Source organism: Muscardinus avellanarius (genome assembly GCF_963383645.1).
Source record: "Muscardinus avellanarius genome assembly, chromosome: 1".
Classification (NCBI taxonomy): Eukaryota; Metazoa; Chordata; class Mammalia; order Rodentia; family Gliridae; genus Muscardinus; species Muscardinus avellanarius.
The window spans coordinates 150,431,040-150,458,990 of record NC_137786.1 but is presented as its reverse complement, the minus strand read 5'-3'; the positions used below and the strand labels follow the sequence as shown (position 1 = coordinate 150,458,990).

Below are 27,951 nucleotides of genomic sequence, written 5' to 3'. Positions count from 1 at the left end.
TTATCCCCTCATTTCATTAGCTTGTAGACACGTGGGAATCAAAAAGTTTGCATTTTCTTCACAACAGTTCTTGCTATGATGCTTGACGGACTTTTTGCCACTCAACAAATTCATCAAGAAGAACAGGCCCTAGAAATAAAAATGAGTGTTGTTATAATTCAATAAACACCCTTCAACTACACACAAACTCCCCACAGGCTTTGTGATGAGGGGGCTGACTTTCCTTTCTTCAGGTGTCTGCTTCCCACCACTCTCCTTTTTGCTTTCTTAGCCATTTCTATTTTGCCCTTAAAAACATAAGGAACTCTCCACAATGGGTATTCTTAGCAATTTTCTTCTCAAGGAGTTCTGAGCACTCTCCAATAACTGAGTCAACACTAATCTCTCTCATAGCATTCTAACATTTAACTATTAAACAATCTAAAAAGTGTTTAAGGAAGTATGTTACCTCCTCAAGAAGTATGAAAGCTTGTTAAAAGGGATTGGCCATATCAGAGACTTATTTTACTCTGCAAACGAGATGTAACACAAAAATAAACACAAAACAAATGCTTAATAAATGCCTAACTACTATTTTCAAAAAGATTTATTTGGAGGAGTGGGGTGATGGGCCGAACCCAGGGACAGTCTAACTCCTAGCCATATCCCCCAATCCTTTTTTAAAATGAATTGTTCTATTTACTTATTTTTATTATACCTTTACTGTGCATTGTACTCTTAACAAAATAATGTACTTCAAAGTGATAGTGACATACATGCACATATGGCACTTGGTGCACTCCCCTCTCCCATACATATTGAAAATGCTCAGTCTTTTTGAAACAAGGGGTGGCTAAGTTGCTGAGGCTGGCCTTGAACCAGCAATCCTCTTGTTTTAGTCTTCCAAGTACTGGTATTATAGATGTGTGCCACTGTGCCTGGCTTAAAAGTGATATTTTTATAATGCAGAGGGTTCAAACAACATTTAGCTAAAGAAGCCAGGAAGGCAATTTAAGTGAGATCAGTGTTTTATTTTCCATTAAATGTAAGAAATATAAATATCACAAGAAAATATATTTGTCCTATTTTTCTCATTATGGATGGTCCTTGGGGTGGTCTCTTTCCCTCTCTTACTTAATATATATTAAAAAAAAAAAAAAGGGCAAACACAATGATACATGGAAAACAGCCTGGGTGCACTGTTCAACTGGAAGCAAATTCAACACAAGCCACTACTTACTGCAACCTCTGAATCCTATGATAGGACACAGGTGCAGTTTTGTCAGGTTTTACAAAAAATATTTAAGAGTTGTGTTTTTACACAAACTTCCAGTTTTAAAAGTTGGTTCAATATACATGAATATATACTGCTGCAAGCCATATATAGCCCTTGGGTTGCCTATTTATACCACAAAGAGGCATTATTTCTTTAAAATAATATTTGGTTTTATGCCATCCTATGGAGGAAGAACAAAATATATACAGAAAGAAAAATTATCCCTTCTTCAGTATCTTACTTCTTCAATGTTACAGAAATACATACTTCTAGTTTATGTTTATAAGAAAAGTATCTTTCCAGGTAACCTTTCTGAACATGAAAGCAATATGTTCAACTAAAATGACAGTGGAAACTGAAAACTTAATTATGGTTCTAGAGAATGAATTCAGCTAACCTAATTAATCATTACTTTTGTTTGGTGGCTTTCTGGCCTTTCCACTGAACAGACAAATCCTTCAACTTGAAGGATTTAAAAAAAATTTATATATATATATATATATATATATATATATATTCCACTACCAGTTTACTCAGAATCAGTTCATAATTTTCAAAGGAAAGTTATTGACATTATTTACCATGATATTAACATTAAAGCTGTTCCTATTATTGCTGATTTTCTTTCACATTTTTTAAATCATGGCTACATTTTTCTTCCCCAGGAAAAGCAGGAACAAGGCAGAATTTTACCTTCTAGATGTAGAAATTATCATTTAAATTTAGCCATAATGTATAGTTACTGAGGAATGGAAAATATTATATTTACTAGAATGGATTTTATAATACTGCTAAGTCTAAGCTCTTCTCCCCCATATCCTGTTTAATAGTAAGTTACTGTTTTAATGTTTAAAACCCTTATGTTAATGATCCACAAATGTTCTCTCATTTAAGAATTTCAGAAATTTTATTTTCATGGAAATATACTTACAAGCACCATCCTCATCGTAGTTACTAAGATCAGCGTGGACTGTTCTGCTGAATTCTAATACATTGTACCATTGATCTTTGTTCATAACACGATATTTTGATTGCTGTGGAAAATGATACAAACATTTGAACTACCAAAAAGACATTAGAGTTTGATGTTTTTGTGATTTGTTTTTTTCCTAAATCATTTATACCTCTATTAATTATTTGTGTTTAGAGAATCCTCAAGAACATTAATGTACCTGTTAATATTATTTTTTTCCTTTTTCTTTCATTTTTGAGGAATAACATTACTAAGTACAAGGGTACTAAAGTAATATTAAAATTCAACGAATTTTTATATTTGCATATACTTGTAACTACTCTCGAGATCAATATACAAAACACCTTCCACATCTAGTATAGTTTCCATGCACTGCTTCCCTATACATTTTGAGAGTGGGGTCTAGTGGAAGTAAGTAACTGAAAGATTGTCGGCTTGGATTCATAACCCACCTCTGCCACTTAATTCAGTGATCTTTGGAAATTTATTTAAGAATAAGAACCATTTCCTCAACTGCTAAATGGAGATAAAACAATTCATAATTGTGTTATATAAGGATTCAAAAAGATAATGTATGATAAATAGATTGTATAGAAACAAGTATTTAAAAATACTTACTTGTTCTTAGCTTCCCAGAGGTACTTTTATAACTCAGTTAAATTTTGCCCAAAAAATGCTAATAGGATACTGATAGATACCATTCATGAAAAATTTCTACCTTACTCAGCTAAAGACTATGTATAAAACTCTTATACAAGTACCACTGCCCCTTATTTTAAGCTTGAAATAAAACAACTCTGGAAAATTTGCTATGATAAGCAATCCACTTTTTGAAATTATTTCAAAAGAAAAATCATGTTTATCCAGGAAATGCCAAGAAATATACAAAGAAAAAAAACCCTCTAAAATTAAAAAGGTACAAACTGGGCACAGTAATGCACATCTGTACACATCTATAATCCCAAGGTCACAGGGGTCTGAGGCTAAGAAATCCTAAATTGAAAAGAGAATGGGCAATTTAAGAAACAGACTCAGCGTGGAGCCCTTACCTCACATGTGCCCTAGGCCCTGGGTTCAATTCCAAGTACTTGGGGTGGGGTGGGAGGGGGCACAAAAACAGATACAGAACTAAATAAAGAAATCAATAGTAAAAAGGATCATAGCTGGGAATGGTAGCGCATGCTTGTAATCCCAGCATTAGAGAAGTATAGACCAGAGAGCCACAGTTCGTGGACAGCCTCAGCTATTTAGCGAAGCCCTTCGCAGCTCAGTGAGACCCATTCTCAAAAACTAAAAAAGACTAAAAAATAGGGCTATGGGTGTATCTCAGAGGTTAGAATTCCCCTGGGTTCCATCCCCAGTACAACACACACACACAAACACACACACACACACACACACACACACACACACACACACACACACACCATGCCTTCTAAGAAATACTTCTAAGAATCACCATAGCCAAGCACATAATTATAACCATTTTCATATTTGTGAACATAAAGTAGTAAAGATTTATTCTATTTTCATATTCAAAGTACAAAAGGAAAGTTTGATTACATCAATAGGTTCTCTTGAGGACATTTCAATCTAAGGCCCAGAAGCTGGAGATTTGTATACTAGCATCCAATCTTTCTTGCCAAAATGTAAACTAATTTTGCATGAGCAATGTATATGTTAAAATATAATTCTTGGAGGTCTCTTTTTATCTTTTTATTTATTTTTTAATGTAGTACTGGGGATTGAATCCAGGCCCTAATACATGCTAGTATATGCTGCACTAAGCGATACATTTAGTTCCCCAAATATCTAATGCACAAAGTATCTTAAATTACATGAACTATGTCTAAAAATGACAACAGATACACATTTTACAAAATGTTTTCAATAATCAAGTAGAATATTTACAAGTATTAAAAACTTATCTTCTAAATTAAAAGTATATTTTGAATCAGATTAAGCTTTAAAATAACATTTCAAAATAAGACATATACATATATACACACATACCTCCAGGTACTGGTAAAATACTGAAAAAAGTGGCCATGTCCTCCCAAGTAGAAGAGCTAACATAGATTTAGCAGTATCAATATCGAGGCTTCTCTGATCTTTATCCTAAAATATGAATGGAAAAAAAAAAACATAAGTCTGGTCTCAAGATATAAAGCTATTAAAATGAGTAAACATGAAAACTGCACTTACCCTTGCAAAATCAAAGGCATATCTATATATATTCTTAAACGATGAAATATCATTCAGCTGTGAGCGCAAAAAGTCAAATTTGTTCTGTAACTTTTCTGTGCAGTCACACCTTAAATTAACAAAAAAAAATTATATAATCAAGAAATTAAAACATTTTAAAAGGTTTAAAGAAATACATTAAGAAAAACTGCATTATAAAATTAATTTAAATTTATAATTCTTTCACAAATTTAGAGTAACACACATGTTAGCCTTTATCTACCAATACAATAAAAGGAAAAGGGATAAAAAGAAAATCTGGCAATCATAAGTTCATTTTAAAGCCTTTGCTTTGAGAAAAAAATAAAGAACAACTTAATTAAAACATCCTAGCCAGGCATGGTGGCACCCACTTGTAATTCCCACACTTGGGAGGTGGAGACAGGAGGATCACGCAGGTTTGAAGCCAGACGCGCTGGCTTAAGAGACCCTGTTTCCAAATTTAAAAAACTATAAAAATAGGTCTGGGAGTGTAGCCCAGAGATAGAAGGGTTTCCAGGAACCCCAGTAACACACACACACACACACACACACACACACACACACACACACACACAAGTGTTAGAATTTTTTTTTTATCATATATAAAGAAAAAGGAAAGGCAGAGCAAATGAAATTAATCAGGTCTGTATCACATAAATTCTTAAGCAAAAGATAAAGATTGGTGAATGAGATTATCCATAAGTAGTTTTATTTTTTTTTTTGGGGGGGGTGGTACTGGGAGTGGAACCTAGAGACTTTCTACCTCTGGGCTATACTCCCAGACCTATTTTATATTTTATTTGGAAACAGGGTCTCACTAAGTTGCTGAGAGCCTCACTATAAGTAGCTGAGGCTGGCTTCGAACCTGCGCCATCATCCTGTCTCAGCCTCCCAAGTGTGGGGATACAATTGTGCGCCACCACGCCCGGCAGCCATAAGTAGTTTTAAAAGTATAAGATACAACACAGAGGACACTAATAATTATAATAAGTAGCCCAGCCATAAGTTCATATTTTCATATTTTTAGTAAAAAAAAAAAAAAGTTAAGTATCATTAGAAGCCCTTAACTTCAAGTAAGGAACATATACAAAAGCATAGTTATACACTTTATTTCAAAAGATAATATTAAACGCAAACAAGTAAAGATAGAACACTCAAATATTGTGACTAACTTTTCTAACTTTGACTGGGTTGGCCAACTCCACTATTTAGAACAAGCAAGGCAGACAAAGCTTTCACAATTCCTCACAAAACTACTGCTTGATCTTCCTGCCACTTCTAATGTTCTTACTATACTTATATTTTAATTTTAATTTTCCTCTATTTCCCTCCTACATTCTGACAATATTACACATCAAAACCTAACTCATATTTTTCCACCTCTAAGAGAACATCTGACATCCTTTGATCAAATTTGCCGTCTGCTATTACCCATAGTATTCTGCTCAAAATGTAGTTTTAGTACTCATGATGCAATACAGACTCCTGACATTCTCAAATTTAACTAAGACTTTCACTGTCTTAAATTTGTGATGTGAGGGTCTGTGATAGAGTTGTACTAAATTATATATATTTTAGACAAATCTTTAATGTAATAATCTTTCAGATCTAGAACAAGCCAAATTCACTCCTGCTATTTGTTTTACACATTGCTAGATTTTTCTTTTGCTATGTTTCTAAGTGAGACTGAACTATAAATTTCACTTTTAATACTCTTCTTGCTAGTTTTTGTAACGAGTTTATCCATGAACTTCAGCAAAATGAAGATTATTTCCTTTTTTTAGTTTTGAGGAAAAGCTTATTTAACTGTGAAATTAATGTTTATCTGAACTCATGAAAAACCATCTGGGCCTTTTATTGAAGGAAAAAAGACTTTTAATTACTGAATCAACATTTTTAATGATTATGTGACTATTCAGATTTTTTTCTTTTAAAATGATTTGGTGACTTAGAAGTTCCTGATTAGATTCAACACACATCAGGTATTACTGAAATGTTGACTAAACTGTGTATAATGTTTTCTAATCTGCATTATTATTATTTATTTATACCCTTTATAGTTTCTCTTGACCCATTCTGCTAAAATTTATGTAACTGGAGAAATGAATATATCTTAAAGTATGCTCTTTAAGAGTTTAGTTCACAATGATACACAACAAAGAGGCACTAACTTGAATAAGATGGGTTTTACAATTAAAAAAATAAAAAAATAACGTCCAATTTAAATAAGATGGAATAAATATACCTCTCTCTAGTAGGTGCTATGATAAACTTTTTTTAAAAAAATACATACTTCAGCTGGGCATGGTAGAGCATGCTTGTAATCCTCGTGCTTGGGAGGCTGAGACAGTAGGATCGCACAGGTTCCAAGCCAGCCTCAGCTACTTAGTGAGGCTCTCAGCAACTTAGTGAGACCCTGTTTCCAAATAAAATATAAAATAGGTTTGAGAGTGTAGTCCAGGGATAGACAGCCCCTGGGTTTCATCCCAGTATCAAAAAACAAAACAAAACAACATACTTCAAAAATTCAGCATAATTTTAGTGATTAGTCAAGCATACAGTTATAGCCTCTCTCCCTCAAATTCTTGCTTCAGTAGAACTAAAACCCAAAAGCTTTTTTTAATATAAAATAAAAGAGGACTTTGGAAGACCAGAGAAACATATGTAACATTTGTTGTGAAGACCCCCCCATCCCTTTCCCAAGTTTTCTTTCTGCCTTATATATCTCAAACTGGGAGCTGAAGAAGTCAGCCAGCAAGCCACAACTGTTAATGGGGCAGAACAAAAAAGTCCCAGTAAAAGCTTGATCTTTTTCTAAACAAAAGACAAGGAAAAGATCAGCCCAGGAAGACAGAAAACTTCAGAAACTAAATATTCTACTTTAGTCAAATACCATAAAAACAAACTGTGGTTCAACCTACATCAATGCCAGTGCAGAGAGAAAGGAGACATAACATGTCCACCTTAACCAGAAATAAAAACAAGGCCTCTTTCTCAACTCTTAAAGTACTGGTGGAAACCACATGGGGTACATAAAGTTCTCCTCACACCAGGCAATAAGGAGCAGTCAGTCCTCCTTTGCCTTTGGGTGTTGTAGAGATGTCACTGTGAAGAGTTAGGGCTTGCAACATCAGTGGTAACAAGGACAAAACCCCAGGGAGGTCAGTGGAGGCTATGTAAGAAGGCACTCTTACCCCTTTCAGACAAGAAGGCATCAGTGGAAGCCTAAAGGGGACCCACAACTCTCACCCTACCAGCAGCAACAAGGAGTATCCCTCTGGGATGTAAAGGGGCACAGTCTCTACTTCTCCTACCAGAATGGGATTAATGAAAGCTAGTTAAAACAGAAAAGTTTAGTAAGACCCAGAGTTTCCTAACACAATATCCAAAATGCCCAGGTTTCAATAAAAGAAGTCACTTATACCAAGAACCAAGACTTCACATAAAAGACAAAATTAATAACTCAACAGTTAAAGCAATAGGGCAGCTATGGATGTACAGACTATGAAGATATAAATTTTATTAATACAATCAATACATGCAAACAAAAAAATGGCAGAGATGTTCAGAATTTTCTGACGTAGATTTTAAAGGAGTTAACATAAAAATGTTTCTACAAGCAATTAAGTACACAGTGTTTTGCTGGATGTGGTGGCACATTCCTGTAATTCCAGCACTTGTGAGCTGAGAAAGGAAGGCCAGCTTCAGGGCCTCCAGCAACCTAGGAAGACCTTATTTCAAAATTAATAAATAGGGCTGGGATGTAACCCAGAAGTAAGAGTAAAACATTCTTGTGTTCAATTCCCAGTACCAAAAAAATAGCACAGTAAAAAAAAAAAAAAAAAAGAAAAGAAATCTCAGCCCCAAATGAGAAAAATCTAAAAGAAATATAAAATATAAGAAAGCACAAGATGAAAAATTTTCAACTATAATACATATATTGATATGTCATATAGCAATAATTACATAAAATGTAAGTGTGTTAAATACACCATCCAGAAGATGGAGAATGACAGCAGATTTTTTTAAAATAACCTGTGTATGCTGTTCTGAAAAAACTAACTTTAAAAATAACAATACAGGTAGGTCCAAAGTTAGAATTAGAAAATGAGAGAATCAAAGATACATTAATCAAAGAAAGAAGTACCTACATTAATATCAGCTAACATACCTTTTAGAGTTTAGAGTACCTACATTAATATCAACTAATTTATCTTTTAGAGCAAAGAAAATGATCAGAACCGAGAGGATAATTACATAATGGTAATAGTGGCAATCTACCAAGCAAACATACCATAGGGATTCTAAATACTCTTAAACAATCCAGTATGCACCAAACAACTACAGAACTGTGAAGCAAAAAATGAAAGAAATGAGTCAGGAGTGGTGGTGCGCAGGTATAATCCCAGCATTTGGTAGGCTGAAACAGGATTGTGGTTTGCAGACTCCATCAACTACTTAGTGAAAATAAAAATAAAAATAGGGCTCAGAGGTAGAATTCCCCTGGGTTCAATCCCCAGTACTGGGGAAAAAAAAAAAAAAAAAGAGAAATACACAAGTATAGTTGAAGATTTCATCTCCATTCTCTCACCAGTTGACAGAAAAAATAGTGTATCATCAAACATAGAGAATCTAGTAACACCATAAACCAACAGGATCTAGTTGAGATGAACAGAATTCTCTACTCAGTAACAATATATATACATTTCAAGCACCATGGAACATAAACTGAAATACACCATACCAGCAAAACTCAACAGATAAGAAGTGAATAAAACTGGGGGTGTTTTCTAATCACGGTGGAACCAAACTATAAATTAATATATAGGTAAAAAACAGCAATATCTCTAATGAACACTTGGATAGGGAAATTTACAATAAATGCAAACAGAAGAGAGAAAACATCTCCAATTATCATACAATTAACCTATTCTGCACAATTTTTCAAATAATAAATGCTCCCAGCATTACCTTGATACTAACACCAGGTAAAAATTATAAAAGAAAGTAAAGACCACATTATTTTAACACAGAAAAGACATTAAAAATTTTAACATCTATTTATGATAAGAACACTCAGAAAAAATACTATAAGCCACAGGATACAAGATAAACATACAATAATTAATTTCATTTCTATATATTAGCAATGAACATGTAGACATTGAAATTAAATATGCAATAACAGGGATAAAAATGAATTAGATCAAAAATTAAAAATATTGATATTTTATCATAAAATGTACATTACTTGTATACTGAACACTACACAAGACTGATGAAAGAAATCAAACATCTAAGAAGATGGAGGTGGCTCAGTGGTAAAGGACTTAACATGCTAGAGGTACTAGGTTAGATCTCTAGTACTGAAATAAATCAATAAATTTTTGAGACATGTCTACCTTTCAATACTGGAAAACTGTAAATAGTAGAGCTATCAGCTCCCAATTCATAAGCAGTTTAACCAAAATATCAGCAAGATATGTCTGTAGATAAAAACAGAATATTCTAAAACTTATATGGAAAATCAAAGAAACTAAATTAGCTACAAGAAGTTTGAAGAAAAAAAAAACATGAACCAGTCTATATGATTTTAAGGTTATATAGCCACAGTAATTTAGACTGTATGTCCTGGGTAAAAATTTAAGACATAACAATGTAACAGAAAGAACAAAGAGCCACAAAATAGACCTACATAAATACATCCGACTGATTTCAGACAAAGTGCAAAAGCAATTCAATGGAGGAAAGAGCACTTTGAATAAATGATGCCAAAACAAGTGACAACCATAGGCAATGAAATCCAAAGCCCAATGGAACAATGGGGCGGGGGGAGTTAGGGGGAGGAGAAATGATAAAGAAAACATTTCCACTGATGCTATGTACATACATGAAATTATCAATGCCCATCTTAATACCATGTACAGGAAGGGGAAGGACTGGGTGGGATCTGGGGGAAGCTTGAGTGCTGTGTTTATGAATGTCCCTATCATTCTTAACTTCATTATGATGTGTGATTACAACGTACCAATAAATGTATATTTAAACAAAGAAACACAAGACCCCTGAGTTTCATGCCTTTTACAGAACTTAATTCGAAATACACCACTAACTTAAGTGTAAAACATATTAAGTACAAGTCTTCTAGAAATACAAAAGAGAAGCTGGGCATAGTGGTATGTACCTATAATCCTAGTACTTGGGAGGCTTAAACAGGAGGATCACAGGTTTGAGGCCAACCTTAGAAACTTAGCAAGATCTTGTTTCAAAAATAAAAAAATAAAAATAGGTGGGGGTGTAGTGTGGAGGTAGAACGTCCCTGTCTCAGGATATAGAGCTAGGCAAAACATTTTTGGACTTGATGTTAAAAGTTAAATCCATGACAGGAAAAACTTGATAAACTGGACTTAAAATTAAAAAATTTGTTCTGCAAAAGACTGTTTTAAGAGGATAAAAAATTACAGAAGGGGAAAATTTTACAACCCACATATTCAATGAAGGAATTTTACCTAGAATATATATATATGTATATATATATTTTTTTAGAATATATATTTTGAAACAGGGTCTCACTAAGTTGCAGAGGGCCTCACTTAAGTAGCTGAAGTAGGCCGATTAAGGACGAGAACTATGATCCTCCTGTCTCGCCTCCCAAGTACTGGGATTACAATCATAAACTACCATATCTGGCTCCTCTTTATCTTCTTTTTGCATTAATTTCCTCAGATATTGTAGCTTGCTTCAACTATATCTATTCATTTCCTATCTTACCCATAAAGTTTTTCATTTTCAGAAATTTAATTATTTAAAATCTGATCAACTCGGGCCATTCCCAATTTCTTTAGCTCTATATCTTATATTAAATTATAGCTCAAAAACGAATCTTACAGGTTCTAATTCTAAAGTCTATTTCTGAAGACTGAGTTCCTAAAATGTTTATAGTGATTTTAATTGTAAGCTAATGATAATAGAACCATTTTTTGCAAGAACTAAGGTTTCCATTTTAAAGGCATTCCAATACTGCACAACTGCTACCACTACAAACATGGGAGGAGTCCTCTAATTACATGGAAAAATACTAAAATACATTTTCAGCTTGGCTCATACAAGTAGTGAATTCTGAAAATTTACAACAAGAATTCTTTTGAATTGAAACCCTTTTTCTTCAGTTATATGCAGAACAAAGTCCAGGTAATTAAGACAGTGGGTAGATTTGTCCTCAATATTTTTATGTAGGAGTTTTTGTTTAATATGATTCCCACTTGGGTCTTCCAATTTGTTGCGTTATCAACATGCATAACAGGTTAATATCAAATAGCATGTAACTAGGAATAGGCAGGTGTCCTTAGGATAAGTGCCAGCTCCATAGATCCCTATGCAATCTCTCTCATCATCTCTATCCTCTGATCATTTCCTCTAACTTACAGGCAAGCTCAGGTATGCTTTCAGAATGTTTTTCTATTTTATCCAGCATTTAAGTGTTTTACATGAGAATAGTTTCTTTGCACATCTAGTCTGCCATGTTGCCAAAAATGTAAATAAAAAATTGAGTAAGTCTAATTTGGCAGGGGCCTAAATTCCTTATACATGAATGAGTGTACAATACCATACAGGGGAAAAAAAAAAAAAAAAACCCTATTCTTATTACTGTTTAGAAAGCCTTACTTACTATATCAGTAAGTAGCTTCAGTTAGTTTAAGAATTATTCGTTATGTGAAAAATTAAGCTTTAATGAAAGTTGAAAATTCCATGAACTTCTACCATGTGGAAATGAAAAGAAATTTCCTGATAACATGATAGTATATTTGAAAATTAGAGATGGAAATCTTGAAGATTTCCAGATTTACCACTTGACACTTTAAGTATCTAAATACATGTGTGTACCTATCTTCTGTATCTTTGTAGCTTAAAGCAATACTTCACTTTTTTTCTTATTTTTACACAAAATATCATGTAGCATATCTTAGTATACTTCAGACTCAAGAGGGTAAAAAAGATAGTTTGCCTTCTGACATTCCAAAAGTTATTCTTTTCCTCATCAAGAGTTTGAAAATCATCATTGATCGTATGTAGCACAGGCCCTAGCACAGAGAAACACTCCAAAAAATTACACACCAAAACTAAATTTGAAGATTTCTTTCTACTTGGAGGAAAGTGAATGGAAAAGTATAGATCAAACAAAATCATAGGGCACACAGTAAGTGACCCAGTTAAGTTACTAAAGAGATAACTCAAGGAATTATAATCTTTTCTAAATACTTTACATCCCACAGGTACAGCATTACTTATGTGATCTGAACAAGCTTTAAAACAGAGATAAGATGGAGAGAACAAAGATTCAAGTCAAAGAGCCTTTGGTTAAAATTCCAACTTCTTAATGTTCAGACTTTGGGCTCTAAGCAAGTTAGTAATTTAACCTTTGTCAGCCTGTTTCCTCACTTAAAAAATGGTGGCAATAATAATTTCATATGATAACCACAAAGAATAAGTGGGAATACATGTGTTAAATGCTTAACCCAAAGCCAGAGAGTGGTTGTATACATCTGTACTGGCTGAAAAAGAAAAATTACAGATTCTCGGCCAGCCCCACTTAGTGAGGATGTCTGCAACTTAGTGGAACTCTGTTTCAAAATAAAAAAAATAAAATAGGGTTAGGGGTGTAGCTCAGAGACAGAATACCCCTGAACTCAATCCCCAGTATAAAACACACACACACACACACACACACACACACACACACACACGCATATTCTTAGCTTAATATACTCCTTTTAAGGCAAAATAGATTAAAAACACCTACAATACACTTTCTTGTCTAAACTATGACCTACAAGTCCCAATGGTCTACTATAAATCCTTAGAAGAGAAAGAATTCAATGGAATTAACAATGCTTTCTAGAGAATGAAAACAAAAAAAAGAAGAGCACAAACCTCCACATTTATTACTGTTATCAACAAAGACAGTGAAGGGACCTAGCAAATCAATGAACACAGCCAAGTAGTCACCAACTAGTCACCAATACAATTCTTTATTAGTCCCCAAATAAACTCAGAATAGTTATCAATGCCAACAGATCAGAACTTAAAAATTTAGAAAAAATATTCCCTCTACAAAAACAAATAAAAAGTATACCTAACCAGTAAGTTATGGGAAGCAAGAGACTTTATCAACAGAAATGTTTAAGAACACTTGCATGATATGGTATCACTATCCTCTCCAAGTGATATGGAGAGGAGATGGCAATTAGAATACCAATGGCAATCAGAACGTGAACACAATGGGTTAAAATTTCAACATTAGAACTTGTAAATTATTTTACTGGGTGTTACTAGACTTCTGATCACCAAAGGAGGAATTTCTACTTCATTAAAAATGAGGAGCTTTCTTTAAATCAGGTTTCAACTACAACAGTAATCTACAGGGTCATGTGAAAATGTGACATCTTAAAACTGCCATGATGACCCGAGGGAAACAACCAAGGAGAGATGCTAACTAGGTAGTAATTGGGTTCAAAATACCAACAGAATGGTAGTCACATACACTATCTACTCCAGCATCCCATCTACCCAACTTCTACTAAACAACTGAATAAATATTTCCCGTTCTCTTCTTTCTTAAAGAAAAGTCAAGCCAGGTGATTCCCTTTAATCTTCAAAATCCAGGGCTCAATATGAAGAATACCCGCCAGGTAACTTAGTTACCATCACTGTAGTCAGATACTATCCTATTGCCTCTTTATTTCATTATCACAAATACAGTCCTCTTCAAAGACTTCAAAGGCTGTTTTCTCCACCAGCATGATACTCTACCTTGTTCCAACACCAAACTTTTAGCCTGAATACATGAGAAAATTCTCTATTCCGGTAGAGTATTCCAGAACAAAAATGTCCAAGTATTCTTGGAACTCTGAATCTATAGATGGGGGAAGACAAAGATCCATAAACTCCTAAAAAATTAGGTAAAATTTTGTGTGACTGTGACAGTACATGCACACCTTAATGGAGACATAGTACACAGTTTTCTTAAGTCTCAATAAAGTCTTAGACTTTAAAACATTAAGAACAATTTCTAGCTGGTATGGTGACACACACCTGTAATCCCAGGCAGGAAGATGGCAAGTTTGAATCCAGCCTGGGTAACTCAGTGAGATCCTATATCAAAATAAAAAGGGCCAGGATGTAATTCAGTAGCAAAGTGCTTGCCTAGCATATGGCAAGACCCTGGGTTCAGTATCCAGAGCCACCAAAAAAATAAAAAGAACAAACAGTACCTGCTTGGTAAAACTATCCAATAAATGATGATTCCAGTGATTAAAACTCTGATTATTTCCCAATATCTATAACATGGGGTTTAAACTTCAGCATTTAACTAACACCCTCTACAATGCAATAATTATCACAATTATCTACAATTTAAAATCCATTATTTGCAACTTTATCTACTTCATGATTCTAACCAAATTATTTGCTTCAAATGCATGCTTTTGTTCAGGGCTATGCTTATAATTTCTTTCTTTTGAAACATTTTCCCATATCAACAACCATCAAAATCCTAATTACTCCTAAAAGTTCCAATTCAAATTCCACATCTATAAAGATTTCCTTATCTAACTCAATTGAAGTTAACTATTATCTTTGCTTTCTTAGCATTTTGCACTTTTACTCAAACACTGTCATGCTGTCTGGATTTAGTTATAATACTGTAATATCTTTAGTGCCCTATTATATCTAAAAAAAGGGTCAGAGCTGTGTCTTATGCCTCACTATGATCACTTTCAGGTAAGTGACAGTACTTATTTAATACATATGTGGAAAGCACATGGTAATTTCATTCTCTGAAACTTACAAAACAGGCAACCTAGTCCAATTATATATAAATTCAAATGCAAATTTCCTCGCACAAAATGGAAAGCCAATTTGTTTTTAGAAAGTGTATAAATAAACCTAAATGAATATGAAGTCTTCTGAAACTATAAAGCATTACACAATATAAATTATAGTAAACCATAATTATTATAGCTCACTATCCTTGACCAGTTTATGTTTTAACTACCAGACTCTTTCTATTCTCTAGCATAGTTCTACTAATATTTTACAGATTTTAGTTAAAACTAATTAATTAAAACAACTAATAACTATCTTAAGATGACTTAAAGATCAACAAATCAGATGCCTTACATAAAATTAAATTCTAAAAATATACACAGGGAATTGGGCTATAAACTTTCACATTTTAAAATTTTATTATATTAATCTAAGTAAACAACAATAATTGCTTAAATAAGACACATAGATTACTTTATCTGTCTTATTTTGTATTCCAAGCTATTTTCTTTCTAGCAAGTTTTTCAGAAGATTTAGGGAGTAATAAGAAATGGATAAGTCAAGGAAGAAACTTTGTATTTTACAGAGCAATTTAGATCATGGGGAAAAAACAACCATTTTCCCAACCAAAAATGCTTTGTGTAGCTTCTAGGCTCTATGGTTCTAGGCAGATGGGCAAAGGTTAAAAATAAGCGAAAGATAAAATTTCTGGGGCAAACTTTAAAACTTATTAATTTCTTTTATTTTGCATAGCCTTTGAACTTCCTAAAGAAAACATAATGCTAATAAAATCCATGCTCAAGGGCTAGTCAATTTCTGTTCTTGTACTCAAGACCATACACTAATTATTCAGGAGTAAATATTAGAGAAGTTTTATTTACACATGTTTATTACAGTCCTTATATCAGTTTATGCAAAACAAACAACATGGAACTTTCTGGTTTATAAACACAAAGCCGCTTATTAGCTGAGATATTCTAAAAAGGAGATCAAAACAACAGTTAATACAAAAAGCACTTATAATGTCAAATACAATGTTTTAATAATAAGCCATGTTACTGACTGGGTTGTGAAAGAGCTACTTTATATTCTATGTATCTCTTTGTTTATATTATTTAATCTTTCTCTAAAAAGTTAATTTTATGAAAGAAAATAGCCTAAAGAATTTCAGAATTGACAGAATTCAGTCTTGGTTGCAAATACTTTTATTTAAAAAGTTAGTAATGGCCCTCCATCAAAAATCTAATTTATACAACTTAGTGAGATCCAAAAAAAAGAAAAAAATAGGGCTGGGGTGAAGCTTAGAGATAGAATGCCCCTATGTTCAATCCCCAGTAAAACACACACACACACACACACACACACACACACACACACACACACACACACACGTCTACTTTAGCTGGGTGTGATAATACATGTTTGGAATTCCAATACTTGGGAGGCTGAGACAGGAGGATTTCAATCAGCCTCAACTACTTAGTGAGGCTCTTTACCATATAGTAAGACCCTAAAATAAGAAAATAAAGCCAGTTGTGGTGGTACATGCTTGTAATCCCAGTACTTGGGTAGCTGAGACAGGAGGATCAGGGTTCGCGGCCAGCCTCAGCTATTTCATTAGGCCCTCCACAACTTAGTGAGACCGTTTCAGGGCTGGGAGTGTAGATTGGCGGTAGAATGCACCTGAGTTCAATCCCCAGCACCACAAAGAAAGAAAGAAAGAAAGAAAGAAAGAAAGAAAGAAAGAAAGAAAGAAAGAAAGAAAGAAAGAAAGAAAGAAAGAGAAAGAAAGATACATAAGGTGAAGGGTATATAGCTTGGATGTAGAATACCCCTGGGTTCAATCCCCAGTTCAAAAAAAAAAAAAAAAAATTATATATGAAAGCAACATAATACAAAGTATCACACAATAGACTGATAACCAGAAAATTTATATACTAGATTCCAACTCTGCTTTTAAGGAACTGCATGAACTTTGCAAAATATTTTCTCAATATCTTTGAGTCTCAGACTTCTTAATTATAAATAATCTCTTTAAGAATTTATGTTTTGATTCATGAGAAAAAGCTTTTACCCAAGAAAAATTATAAAATATCTATGATAATGCTTTTATAAAAAGAAAATTACAAAATTCAACACTGAAAATTCAAATATAAAAGCTTAACTGTTATATAATCAAATATACTTTTAAGAATAAGTGTCTTAATAAAAGCACAAACAAAATTCTGTTTCTGCCTTATAATCATTATGAATTAATGAATTCCTATTTTTGAATAAGCATTAGAAATATGACATATAAAATGAGCACAAAATATCTAATTGATTCTGAAATTAAAGGGCATGTGTGTGTGTGTGGGGGGGGGTACTGGGGGTAAAACCGCAGGGGCTCTTCTACCTCTGGGCTCTAATTCCAGACCTTGTTTTATATTTGATTTGGAAACAGGGTCTCACTAAGTTGCTGAGAGCCTAAGTAGCTGAGGCTGGCTTCGAACTTGTGCAATTCTCCTGTCTCAGCCTCCCAAGCACTGGGATTACAAGCATGCACAACCACACCTGGCTGATTCTGAAATTGAATACACTTTACTCTGCAAAGCCAAAATCAAGATTTTTATTTTTATTTATTTTATTTATTTATTTATTTATTTATTTTTTGTTGGTACTGGGGTTCCTGGAAGCCCTTCTACCTCTGGGCTACACTCCCAGACCTATTTTTAGATTTTTTTATTTGGAAACAGGGTCTCCTAAGCCAGCGCACGTGGCTGGCTTCGAACATGTGCGATCCTCCTGTCTCTGCCTCCCAAGCGCGGGGATTACAAGCGTGCGCCACCACGCCTGGCCAAAATCAAGATTTTTATAAACAAGTAATTCTGTAATTTATTAAAAATATTCAAAGACAGTAACTTAAACTATATGTCAATAAAATGACTAAAACTTCACGGGAGCCATACATTCCCACATGAGATTCATGTAGTAAAACAAAACAAAGCAACAATCATAAAAGTATCATGTGAGTTATCACATAATTAAAATATACGTATCATGTAATTCTATCTTCAAGTTTATTAAAGGGAAGAGTGAGGAGGCCCTAAAGCCTAGGACTGCGCAATGAACAAATTCCTCATATAGCAGAGCTCTATATTCAGAATGGAAAAGTCTCTGTTAGTCAAACAGCTGGTGTACATATAATACTTTGACCACAGACTTTTAATTCATTCAACAAGAGAATCAATGAATTTAAAACAATTGTACTGAAGTTCTTTCTTAAACAATATGAAAAGTGGGTAATATTTACTTGCTAAAACCAGGATATATTTTTGTCAATCCTCAAACTGATTGTTATAGAAAAAACCAATTTGATTATTGAAAGTTAAAACCCTATTCCTGAAAATTATGAAGCACAAAATATTAAGATTCAAATAGGCCATCAAATTTGTTTTTTAAAGAAATTTCTTACTGTAATGAAGTCATTCCCTTTAACCATTCTTCCTTGGTAAAAAATCCCATGCTTTCAGCCTCCAATTTCCACGCTAAAACTAACATAATAATCTGGAAAGAACAGAACATAAAGGATAGGGGAGAAGTCAGCATAGAAATAATTTTATCTACATTTACCATGGAGAGCATTTTTATACAACTATTTCTATACTTCAAACTATTAAAGACTATAGCCTCTTGAATTATTAACTATAAAGAAATTGAGATGTGCCAATTTCTTAAAAGTATAATGTTCTAATAATTTATGAAGGTAGAATCTCACACTATTACAAATGATATCTGTATCATCAGAACAATTTTTCCAGCTTAAACTGATTAAAAATGCCCCAAGCACAAATTTACAACATGAAGAAACAAAACCTTCATATAAAAATATAGTCTCCATTTTTAAAAATTTATGAATATTATACCCCACTTATATTGTATTCTACTTTGAAATAAAACATACATTTTCAGGTTCGACACCAATGTCTTCACAAAATTTTTCCATTCCTTCTGGGCCTACAACTTCATCAGGACCTTGAAAAACAAAAATAATGTATAGATTTTATTATTATTTATTATCAGCATAAAACAAGCCATTCTGCTAAAAGTATTTATAAATATATAGTTCACACAAAACTAAATTAGAATTTTGGCATGGCCTCAATAATATATAATTATTTGCTATAGGATTTAGAATTACAAGGTTTGAAGTATTCTTTAAACACATTATAATAAGAAACTTTTAAAAGCAGTAAAGAAATGCTCCCTTACTATCATAATATGCACAAAAATTTGAACTTGTGTATTATAAAAATTTTACTGAGAGCCTACTGAGTAAATATTTGCTATTGAAAGAATTTAAAGAAACAAAAGTGAAGTTTCTTAATCTAGGATTTGTCAGCAACAACATAGTTTAATACAACAATCAGAAAATATTTCTTATTAAAACAAAGTATCATTACCTTTTGTAAATAACATAGTTTAATATAATCAGAGAATATTTCTTACTAAAAGTATCATTATCTTTTGTAAATATTCTTAAATATAATTTAATTCTTGAAAAATACATATATTATAAAAATGACTCATGAAAATCACTACATTCACTTCCAGAATTGGTCCTAAACAAGGCATTAGTTAACGTAGAAACAGAAGTAGCTTATGTCCATCTAAGTCCAAAATTTAATAATTACCTTATTTCTTTCTTCATTCTCTATTACAGAATGTAAAACAGTACATGAATTCTCATATTTTTTATCAGGCTTGCAATAAAGCAATTATGTCAGCTAGGTCTCCTTTGTGACTGAGCCAGATTAAAAAAAAAAATCTTATATGAAATACCATGATAGAATTGTATTTACTATTATAAAAACAGAGTCATTTTGTGGAACGGGGAGGGGTTGAAACCAGGGGCATTCAACCTCCAAGTTACACCCCAAGCCGTATTTCATTCTGTCTTTATTTTTTTAATTAATTAATTTAGTTATTTATTTTGCGGTACTGGAGATGGAACCCAGGGACAGTCTACCTCTGAGTGACACCCATAGCCCTAATTTTTATTCTTTAGTTTTGAAACAGAGTCCCACTGAATTGCAAGGGGCCTCACTAAGTAGCTGAGGCTGTCTGCAAATCGCAATCCTCTGGTCTCCACCGGCAGAATGCTGGGATTACAAGCATAAGTCATCACACCTGACTCATTCTTTATTTTTGAAACAGGGTCTCACTACTTGTGGAGGGCCTCACTAAGTAGCTGAGATTAGCCTCGAACCTGAGATTTTCCTGTCTCAGCCTCCCAAGTACTGGAATTAATCTTGAAATATTACTATTAAGTTAGTCAAGAGAAGCCTCTAGTTTTCTTTTTAAAATTTGTTTACTGGTGCATTGTAGTCATACATCTTGATGGGGTAAAAGATGGTAAAGCATACATGCACATATCACTCACTTAGCACTTACCCAATTCCCTCTCCATTCCCTCCCTCTTTCCTCCTCCTCATGTTTGGCTTAGTGACTGATTCTGATATGTTTGTGAACGTATATCATGTACATTATCTTTCTCAAGGGATAAAAAGACTTCAGCTTTGTAAGTCATAGATAAGACCAAGTCAGCTCAGATGGATTTTACAGTACCATTATTACATTACAAGTATAGTATGAAGATAAGGACATATAGTTTTTCTTAACAGAAGAATGTAGCTAGCTAGCCGAGCTGGGCATGGTGGCCCATGCTTGTAATCCCAGTACTAGGGAGGCTGGGACAGGAGAATAGTAGGTCTTCGCCATCCTCAGCTACTTAGTGAGGCCCTCTAAAACTAGAGAGACCCTGTTTCAAAATAAAGGAAAAAAATAGGACTGGGAGTGTAACTCAGAGGTGGGATGCCCCTGGGTTCCATCCCCAGTACTGAAAAAGAAAAAAAAGTAGCCTTTCACACTACATAGCCAATGCTTTCAGCTGCCTGTGATGAGATCAAGGCTGCCAAGATGATGTGAATATGTGATCTGAAACCAAAACCTTAATTTTAAGCTTTTTTTTGTACAAGGTGGTATCATTAAGTTTGAATAAGTACTAACAGTACACTGAGGTGTTATAAGGAGGAGATAGTAATTATAGGAGACTTTCACTTTCTAGTATTACAGATGTAGAAAATTGTTTTAATTAGAATATATTAAATTTGCTATTTAAAAGCATACATAAAGGTTTGAGGGCGTGGCTCAGTGGTAGAAGATGTGCAAGGCCCTGGGCTTAACCCCCAGCACCAAAATAAATAAACAAAAACTATATACATATAATACAGCTATTTAAAAGACAACTGAGGCCAGATGTGATAGCTACTCTAGAGGCTAAGGCAGGAGTAAGGCCAGTTTGAGGCCAGCCTGGACAACTCAGTGAATCTATCTCAAAATAAAAAGGTCTGGGGATGTACCTAGGCAGTAAAGTGCTTGCCTAGAGATGTGGAAGCCCTGGATTCAATCCATGTCACTGTATTAAAAATATATATATATATATTATATATATATATATGTATATATATCTTAGTATGTATTTTTATATATTACTGAAAGAAAGCAAAACTTAAAAAATCTTAATGGAAGAAAGCATAGTGGTTAGTGGTTTTTAAAGCCACAATAGGAATATGTTTTTTTTTTTTTTTTTTATAATAGCTGAAGAGTTATGTCACGGGAAAGTCAGTTAGTTATGTTAGAAAATGTAGGGCCCTAGAAACTGGGGCATTTATTAGTGATTAAAATTTGATGAGAGTCAAGTTAAATTTTTTTTATTAGAGGAGGTCTATAAATGTTAAGTAGCTTTCTCAGAGCAATGTAAATATTCACAGATCTGACCCTAAAGCAAGGCCTGTACTAATGTTCTTTCTCTGATGGCACAATGTTAATTATACTATTAAAATCATACCCTTCCAAAAAGAATACTCTCTGCATAAAACGTCTAAAGCTGAATTTAACTAACTCAGGCAACTTGGTTTCCACTCAATTTAAGAAGCCATGGAAATGATTTAGTTTATGGATATACTCTATTAGGTGGTTACTATATTAAACTATGTAATTCTAGTCCTATTTTTTTCCTAACCTTATTTTTCAGTTCTTTACAGGACTTAAGATTCTTTCACTTTCTATGCTTTTGTTTACCATAGATCCAGTATAAAATTGGCCTTCCATTTTCATGGTTTTCCACATCCATGAATTCAACCAACTGTAGATCAAAAGTACTAAGAGGAAAAAAAATTCCATCTGTACTGAATGTATATACTTTTCCCCTTGTTATTATTCAGTTATTTACATAATTTAAACAATCTAGAGAGTAAAGTCGACAGGATATGTGTATAGGTTACATGCAATATTACCCCATTCTATATAAGAAATTTGAATACTCTTAGATTTTGTTAATTATGGTAGAGGTGAGGTTGTCATGGAATTAATCCTACACGAATTGAAGAACACATGTATTTCTGAATTCTTGTTCTGTGATACTTTCAAAATAAAAAGAAAAACACCATTAACTTTTTGATTTTCATATAACCATCAAGAAATGTTTCCAGCTATATCTGCAAGGTCTAATACCATGCTATCCAAAATAGATGCTGAGGACAAAACAAAAATGTGCTCAGTGATACAGCAACTTTACCATGAGCTACATGAGAGCAGTCTTTTTTTGTTTTGTTTTGAAACAGTCTCACTAGGTTACTAAGCATTTCACTAAGTTACTGAGGCTATCCTTGAATCTACAATTCTCCTGTCTCAGCCTCCCAAATACTGGGATTAAAGGTGTGCCCATGCCCAGCTTACATATATTATTCTAAGTAGGCACAACTACTGTCTTAATTTTTAATGAGGAATATGGTCATTTAAACACAGAACAGTTACTGTTTATTTGGCAAACAACTGGTTCTTCCCTATCCACAGAGAAGTCTTCCCTAATCACTATATTTGAAAATCTATCCAACCCTTCCTTACTCTATTTCTGAACCTCCCCATATGTATTTCCAGCCTAATCCCTCACAATCTGTAATTACCTTGCTTACATAGTTGTTAGTCTTCCACACTAGAAGCCAAGTACCTTGAGGGCAGAGGGATCATGTCTGACTAGTTCACTATTACATCCCCAGCACTCAGCCCTTGGCCAGACTCACAAACAAGTGCTCAATATTAACTGAATGACTCACTGAATAGACAGAAGATAAATTAACCTCAAGTGTACTCACTAATAATTTTTGTAAAAACAAGAATCAGCTGCTATGTACATAATCAGGTGCACATTTAAATTAAAAAATAAATAACATATGACAATAGTTAAAAGCATGGTCTCTAGGGTCACAAATAACTGGGATTTGAATTCTGGCTCTTGTCACTGTATTATCTTGGACAAATTACTTAATCTAAGCCTCAGTTTTCTCAATGATAAAATGAGGATTATGCCAGGCATAGTGGAACATACCAGAATCCCAATACTTGGGAGGCTAAGACAGGAGGATCACAGGTTCAAGGACAGCCTTAGCAACATAGCAAGACTGTTTCAGAAACAAAAAATAAAAAGAGCTGAGGTATAACTTGGTGGTAGAATGTCCCTGAATTAAATCCTCAGTACTACAAAAATAAATAATAATAATAAAACAAAAATAAAAACTAAAATGTAGGATAACATCACCTATTTAACAGAATGGTCATAAGGAAAAATGACATCCTTAACATAATAGTCTCATTTCTGAAATATAAGCAATCATTATGCCAGCACTTAAAAAATGCCAACATAGGAAATAAATATCTAATTAGAATCTTATAATACCCAGAAAAGTTCCAGGATGAGGTAAAAAATGCAAACATGAAAGAAAGATGTACTAATTATTTTTATGGTATCTAGTAAACTTTATAAGCAAAATAAGATAAGTGGCCTTTTGATGTTATGTCATGCATACCAGTAAAACTGGCATTTTGAATAATGGGTCAACATCTTAAATGGAGGTCAGCAAGAAAATGAATTTTCTTAATTTAATTTGGGTTAGTGGTTGTCTTGGGATGCCAGTAATAGCTTTTTTTTTCCTGGTCTAGAAAGAGTCTGTTCTGATACTAAACAATTTTTAAATTATACTTTTGGGATCACTCAGCTGATCCCAACAGTAAAGTTGTTGCTCCTTTTCAAAACAGTCTCACTTTCCATGAAAAGAGCCTAAACTTTACTTCAATTTCAGAATATACTTTAGATTTTTTATTTTTTTATTTTTTTATTTTTTGGTGGTACTGGGGTTCCTGGAAGCCCTTCTACCTCCGGGCTACACTCCCAGACCTCTTTTTACATTTTATATTTGGAAACAGGGTCTCCTAAGCCAGCGCGCGCGGCTGGCTTCGAACCTGCGCAATCCTCCTGTCTCTGCCTCCCAAGCGCGGGGATTACAAGCATGCGCCACCACGCCCGGCTATACTTTAGATTTTAACAAGGATCAGCACTAAATACAAGGCAATAACTACATATATACTTTAAAACAAATACTTTAAAGAAGAAAGTATAATAAATAATAAAGGAAGAAAAAAAAGAAGCAAGGAAATAGGTTAAGAAAAGGGAAAAGGAAAAAACAAAAAAGCTGAAAAATTAATAACTACCAAAAAAACCCACTATTTTACGGGAAAGAAATGTATTTGCTTAACTCTTCAGCTTCACTTCTGGCTGACTGACTTTTAGCTCTATGCTATAAGGATCACCCTGGGCCTATCCCTGAGATTATCTTATCTACCCTGAGATTAGCTCCTTCAAGAAAGTTACCCTGACAATACTTTCTATGAATTTTCACCTATGTCTTTCTAATATGGTATTTACCACATTTATTCATATATATATTCTTAGTTATTGTTGCATTTTAGTAGAAATGGCTAAATAATTACTAAAGGTAAATGTGTTATACAATGATGTATCTGAGTATTATTATTATTATTGGTACTGGGGGTGGAACCCAGGGGCTTTTCTACCTCCATGCTATACTCCCAGATTATTATACTTTATTTGGAAACAGGGTCTCACTAAGTTGCTGAGAGCCTCACTAAGTAGCTGAGGCTGGCTTCAAACCTGTGCAATCCTCCTATCTCAGCCTCCCAAGTGCTGGGATTACAAGCGTGTACCGCCCAGCTCTGTATCTGTTTTAAATCTTCTATGCTCCCCCAAAAGTTTCAGAAAATGTTAGTTTCTAGTTCACAAACATAAGTGAGTCTATTTGTGTTTAAACATAAATAGTAAATGAGTTTATTCTTTCCTATAAACTTAATAGGTTTAAAGAAATATCAGCCTGAAATGGTACCAAATTCTTAAGTCTTAGTCCTTAGTCTTGACTCTGATCCCAGCATGCAGCACTAAAACATAGCAGGCCTGCAACAAATAATTTGTTAAGTGAATAAAACAAAAGAAAAAAAAACTTTTTAAAGCATATGACTGATATCTTCTTACATTAATTTCATTACCTGCATACTCATAAAACCAAGCCAGGCACTTCTTGCTTGAAAAATGTTCCTCTCCACTTATTAGTCTAGCAGGGGGTTGGGATCTGCAATAGCTTAGAAAACACACAAATGCCTAAGATTTTTATCAAGTCTCAACTCTTAGTGAAAAACTAAGTTCAATTAGAACTACTTCAATTTGAATTGTACAAAGTTTTTCTTCTAAAGTTGGTATTACAGGAAAAAATGAAGTATTTGCAAATGAAACAGTAGTCTATACATAAGAATTTCTGGCTAACAAAAACCAAATGCTACTTTGCATGATCAAATTTCAAAAGCATCAATTAAAATTATTTCCCCAGATTTCAAAATTACACAGAAGTCCAACCTAAATCTCAATGTAGGAGAACTGAGAAAATAAGTCTTTTTTGTGATCCTGTTACTGATCTGCATGGAAATTGTATTTGTGCATAACAAATATATATTTTAAAACAATCTTAATATTTAAGTTTATTTTATTTGATGCTTAATATTTCAAAATAAAATGACACATTAAGAGTTGCTTAGATATCACCTACCAAACTTAGATTTTTAAAGATAAATGATGACTCAGGACCTAAGGGCATATTAAAGTCCACAAGAAAAAAAACCCCACAAATCCCAATTAAAAAAGAAATGAATAACTAAAAATAGCCTAAATAAATGGGCCAAAGCTACTTAATCAAAGATTTTGGTTTTTTTACCTTAATAAAATCACTAAAAGTTGGTAAATTAAAAAATGGCCTCTAGGATTTAGTGGACTTCAGAGAACCTTTTCTTAAGTAACTAACTTGCACCACCATAATAATATAGGAACACTGGAACTTCTACAATCCAGAAATGTGATATAAAATTAAAATACTATACTTAAAACTTTAAATTGATAAAACAAAGTATCAGGAAGTCCTGCTACTGTCTGCTCAGCTATTTTAATGTGTTCAATTTAAGTAATTTTGATACATTATATACCCTTAAAATTGCCACAAGTTACTGTAATAAAAGCTAATTTGACTATGTTTCACAGAAGTGTGAGCTAGTAAAGTAACCATGTCAAATTCTAATTTTAGCTACCAAGTGGTAAAAGACATTAACAGCCCAAGAAATGTTCCTTAGGCCCCTTTGCCAAAATACAGTAACTAAGGAAAAAAGGGAATTACAAAAAGGAAGATGCAGACTATACCAGTCACCTCCCTCACATTTTAATCAGAGCTTTTAAAAGAGCTCTATTATTACTTCCTCCTTATAAGGCTGGCCACTATCGTGTTTTAATGGTAGCATCAGAAGTCTTCGCATCAAGTGGCAACTATTTATACAAAGACACTGAAGAAGGTGGGGGGAAAGGCCCCAAACCTACTTCTCACAACTATAATGGCTTTCTGCAGCAGTCAGTATTTCTGTGACGCCTGAATGATATACAAGAGGGTTAAAGATTTATATCTATAGTTCTCCTTTTTTTCCCCCCTCTAATAGAGTAAAATAGCTCCCAAATAATGATTATAAACACTGAGAGCTAAATCCTGCTGAATGCTAGAAAACAAAAAGCATGAAGGCACTTTCCAACTCCGCACACAGGGAATTGGCATAGGTGGAAGCATTATACTTCCAGAAAATGGGGCTCTGGCTATTTAAAAGGTCTCCTGCTGGGATCTTCCAGGTTAGGCCACTCCAAACACTAATTCCGGGGGCTAATTACAGCACAGTTTTCCTTTCTTCAGTCCCAAGGCAGTGTGGTCAAGATTCCTTATACTTGGTTCCTTTCTTTACACTACAAAGGAATTCCAGCTGTGACCTTTAAAGGTTTGAAAAAAAAATTAAAGAGGGTAGAAGATGGGGGCGGGGGGAGAACAGAACACAATTTACATATGTCTATTTCCCCACCCTTTTGGATTCGTTCCTTCCACAGTGGAGCGACGCTGGGGTCCCCCCATAAGCCCCGATCTCACGCACACAGGCGAACACGAGGTCGGGTCCAGGGCGGAGACTGTGTTTTACACCTACCGCCTAGTTTGATGTATTGGGGTCTCTCTCACCTCTCTCCAACTTGAGCCCGGGAGACCGGCCTGGGCCCGACTCCTTCTCCTCCAGCTGTCCTGCAAAGGCGGAAAGGAAAAACTGAAAGGTGAGGGAAGTGGTACCTGGAGATTTTACACTTTTTGAGGCCTCCGTCTTCCGCTACCGGCGCTGCTACCCCTGAGGATTTTCTCTTCTTCTTCACTGGCAT

General features: G+C 33.9%; 1 protein-coding gene across 2 annotated transcripts; it reads right to left on the bottom strand.

The window, feature by feature from the left end:
• On the bottom strand, positions 1-27,951 carry DCUN1D5 (defective in cullin neddylation 1 domain containing 5; the record flags this gene model as incomplete). Of its 2 annotated transcripts, XM_080698053.1 has the most annotated exons (8): positions 59-129; positions 2,187-2,289; positions 4,242-4,346; positions 4,434-4,542; positions 18,733-18,824; positions 19,222-19,292; positions 25,716-25,807; positions 27,866-27,951. In XM_080698053.1, the coding sequence occupies 8 exons, from the start codon at positions 27,949-27,951 to the stop codon at positions 74-76; spliced, it is 714 nt and encodes a 237-aa protein (XP_080554179.1). The 2 variants fall into 2 exon arrangements, with proteins under 2 accessions (XP_080554180.1, XP_080554179.1); XM_080698054.1 differs by lacking the exon at positions 2,187-2,289 and having other exon boundaries at positions 1-129.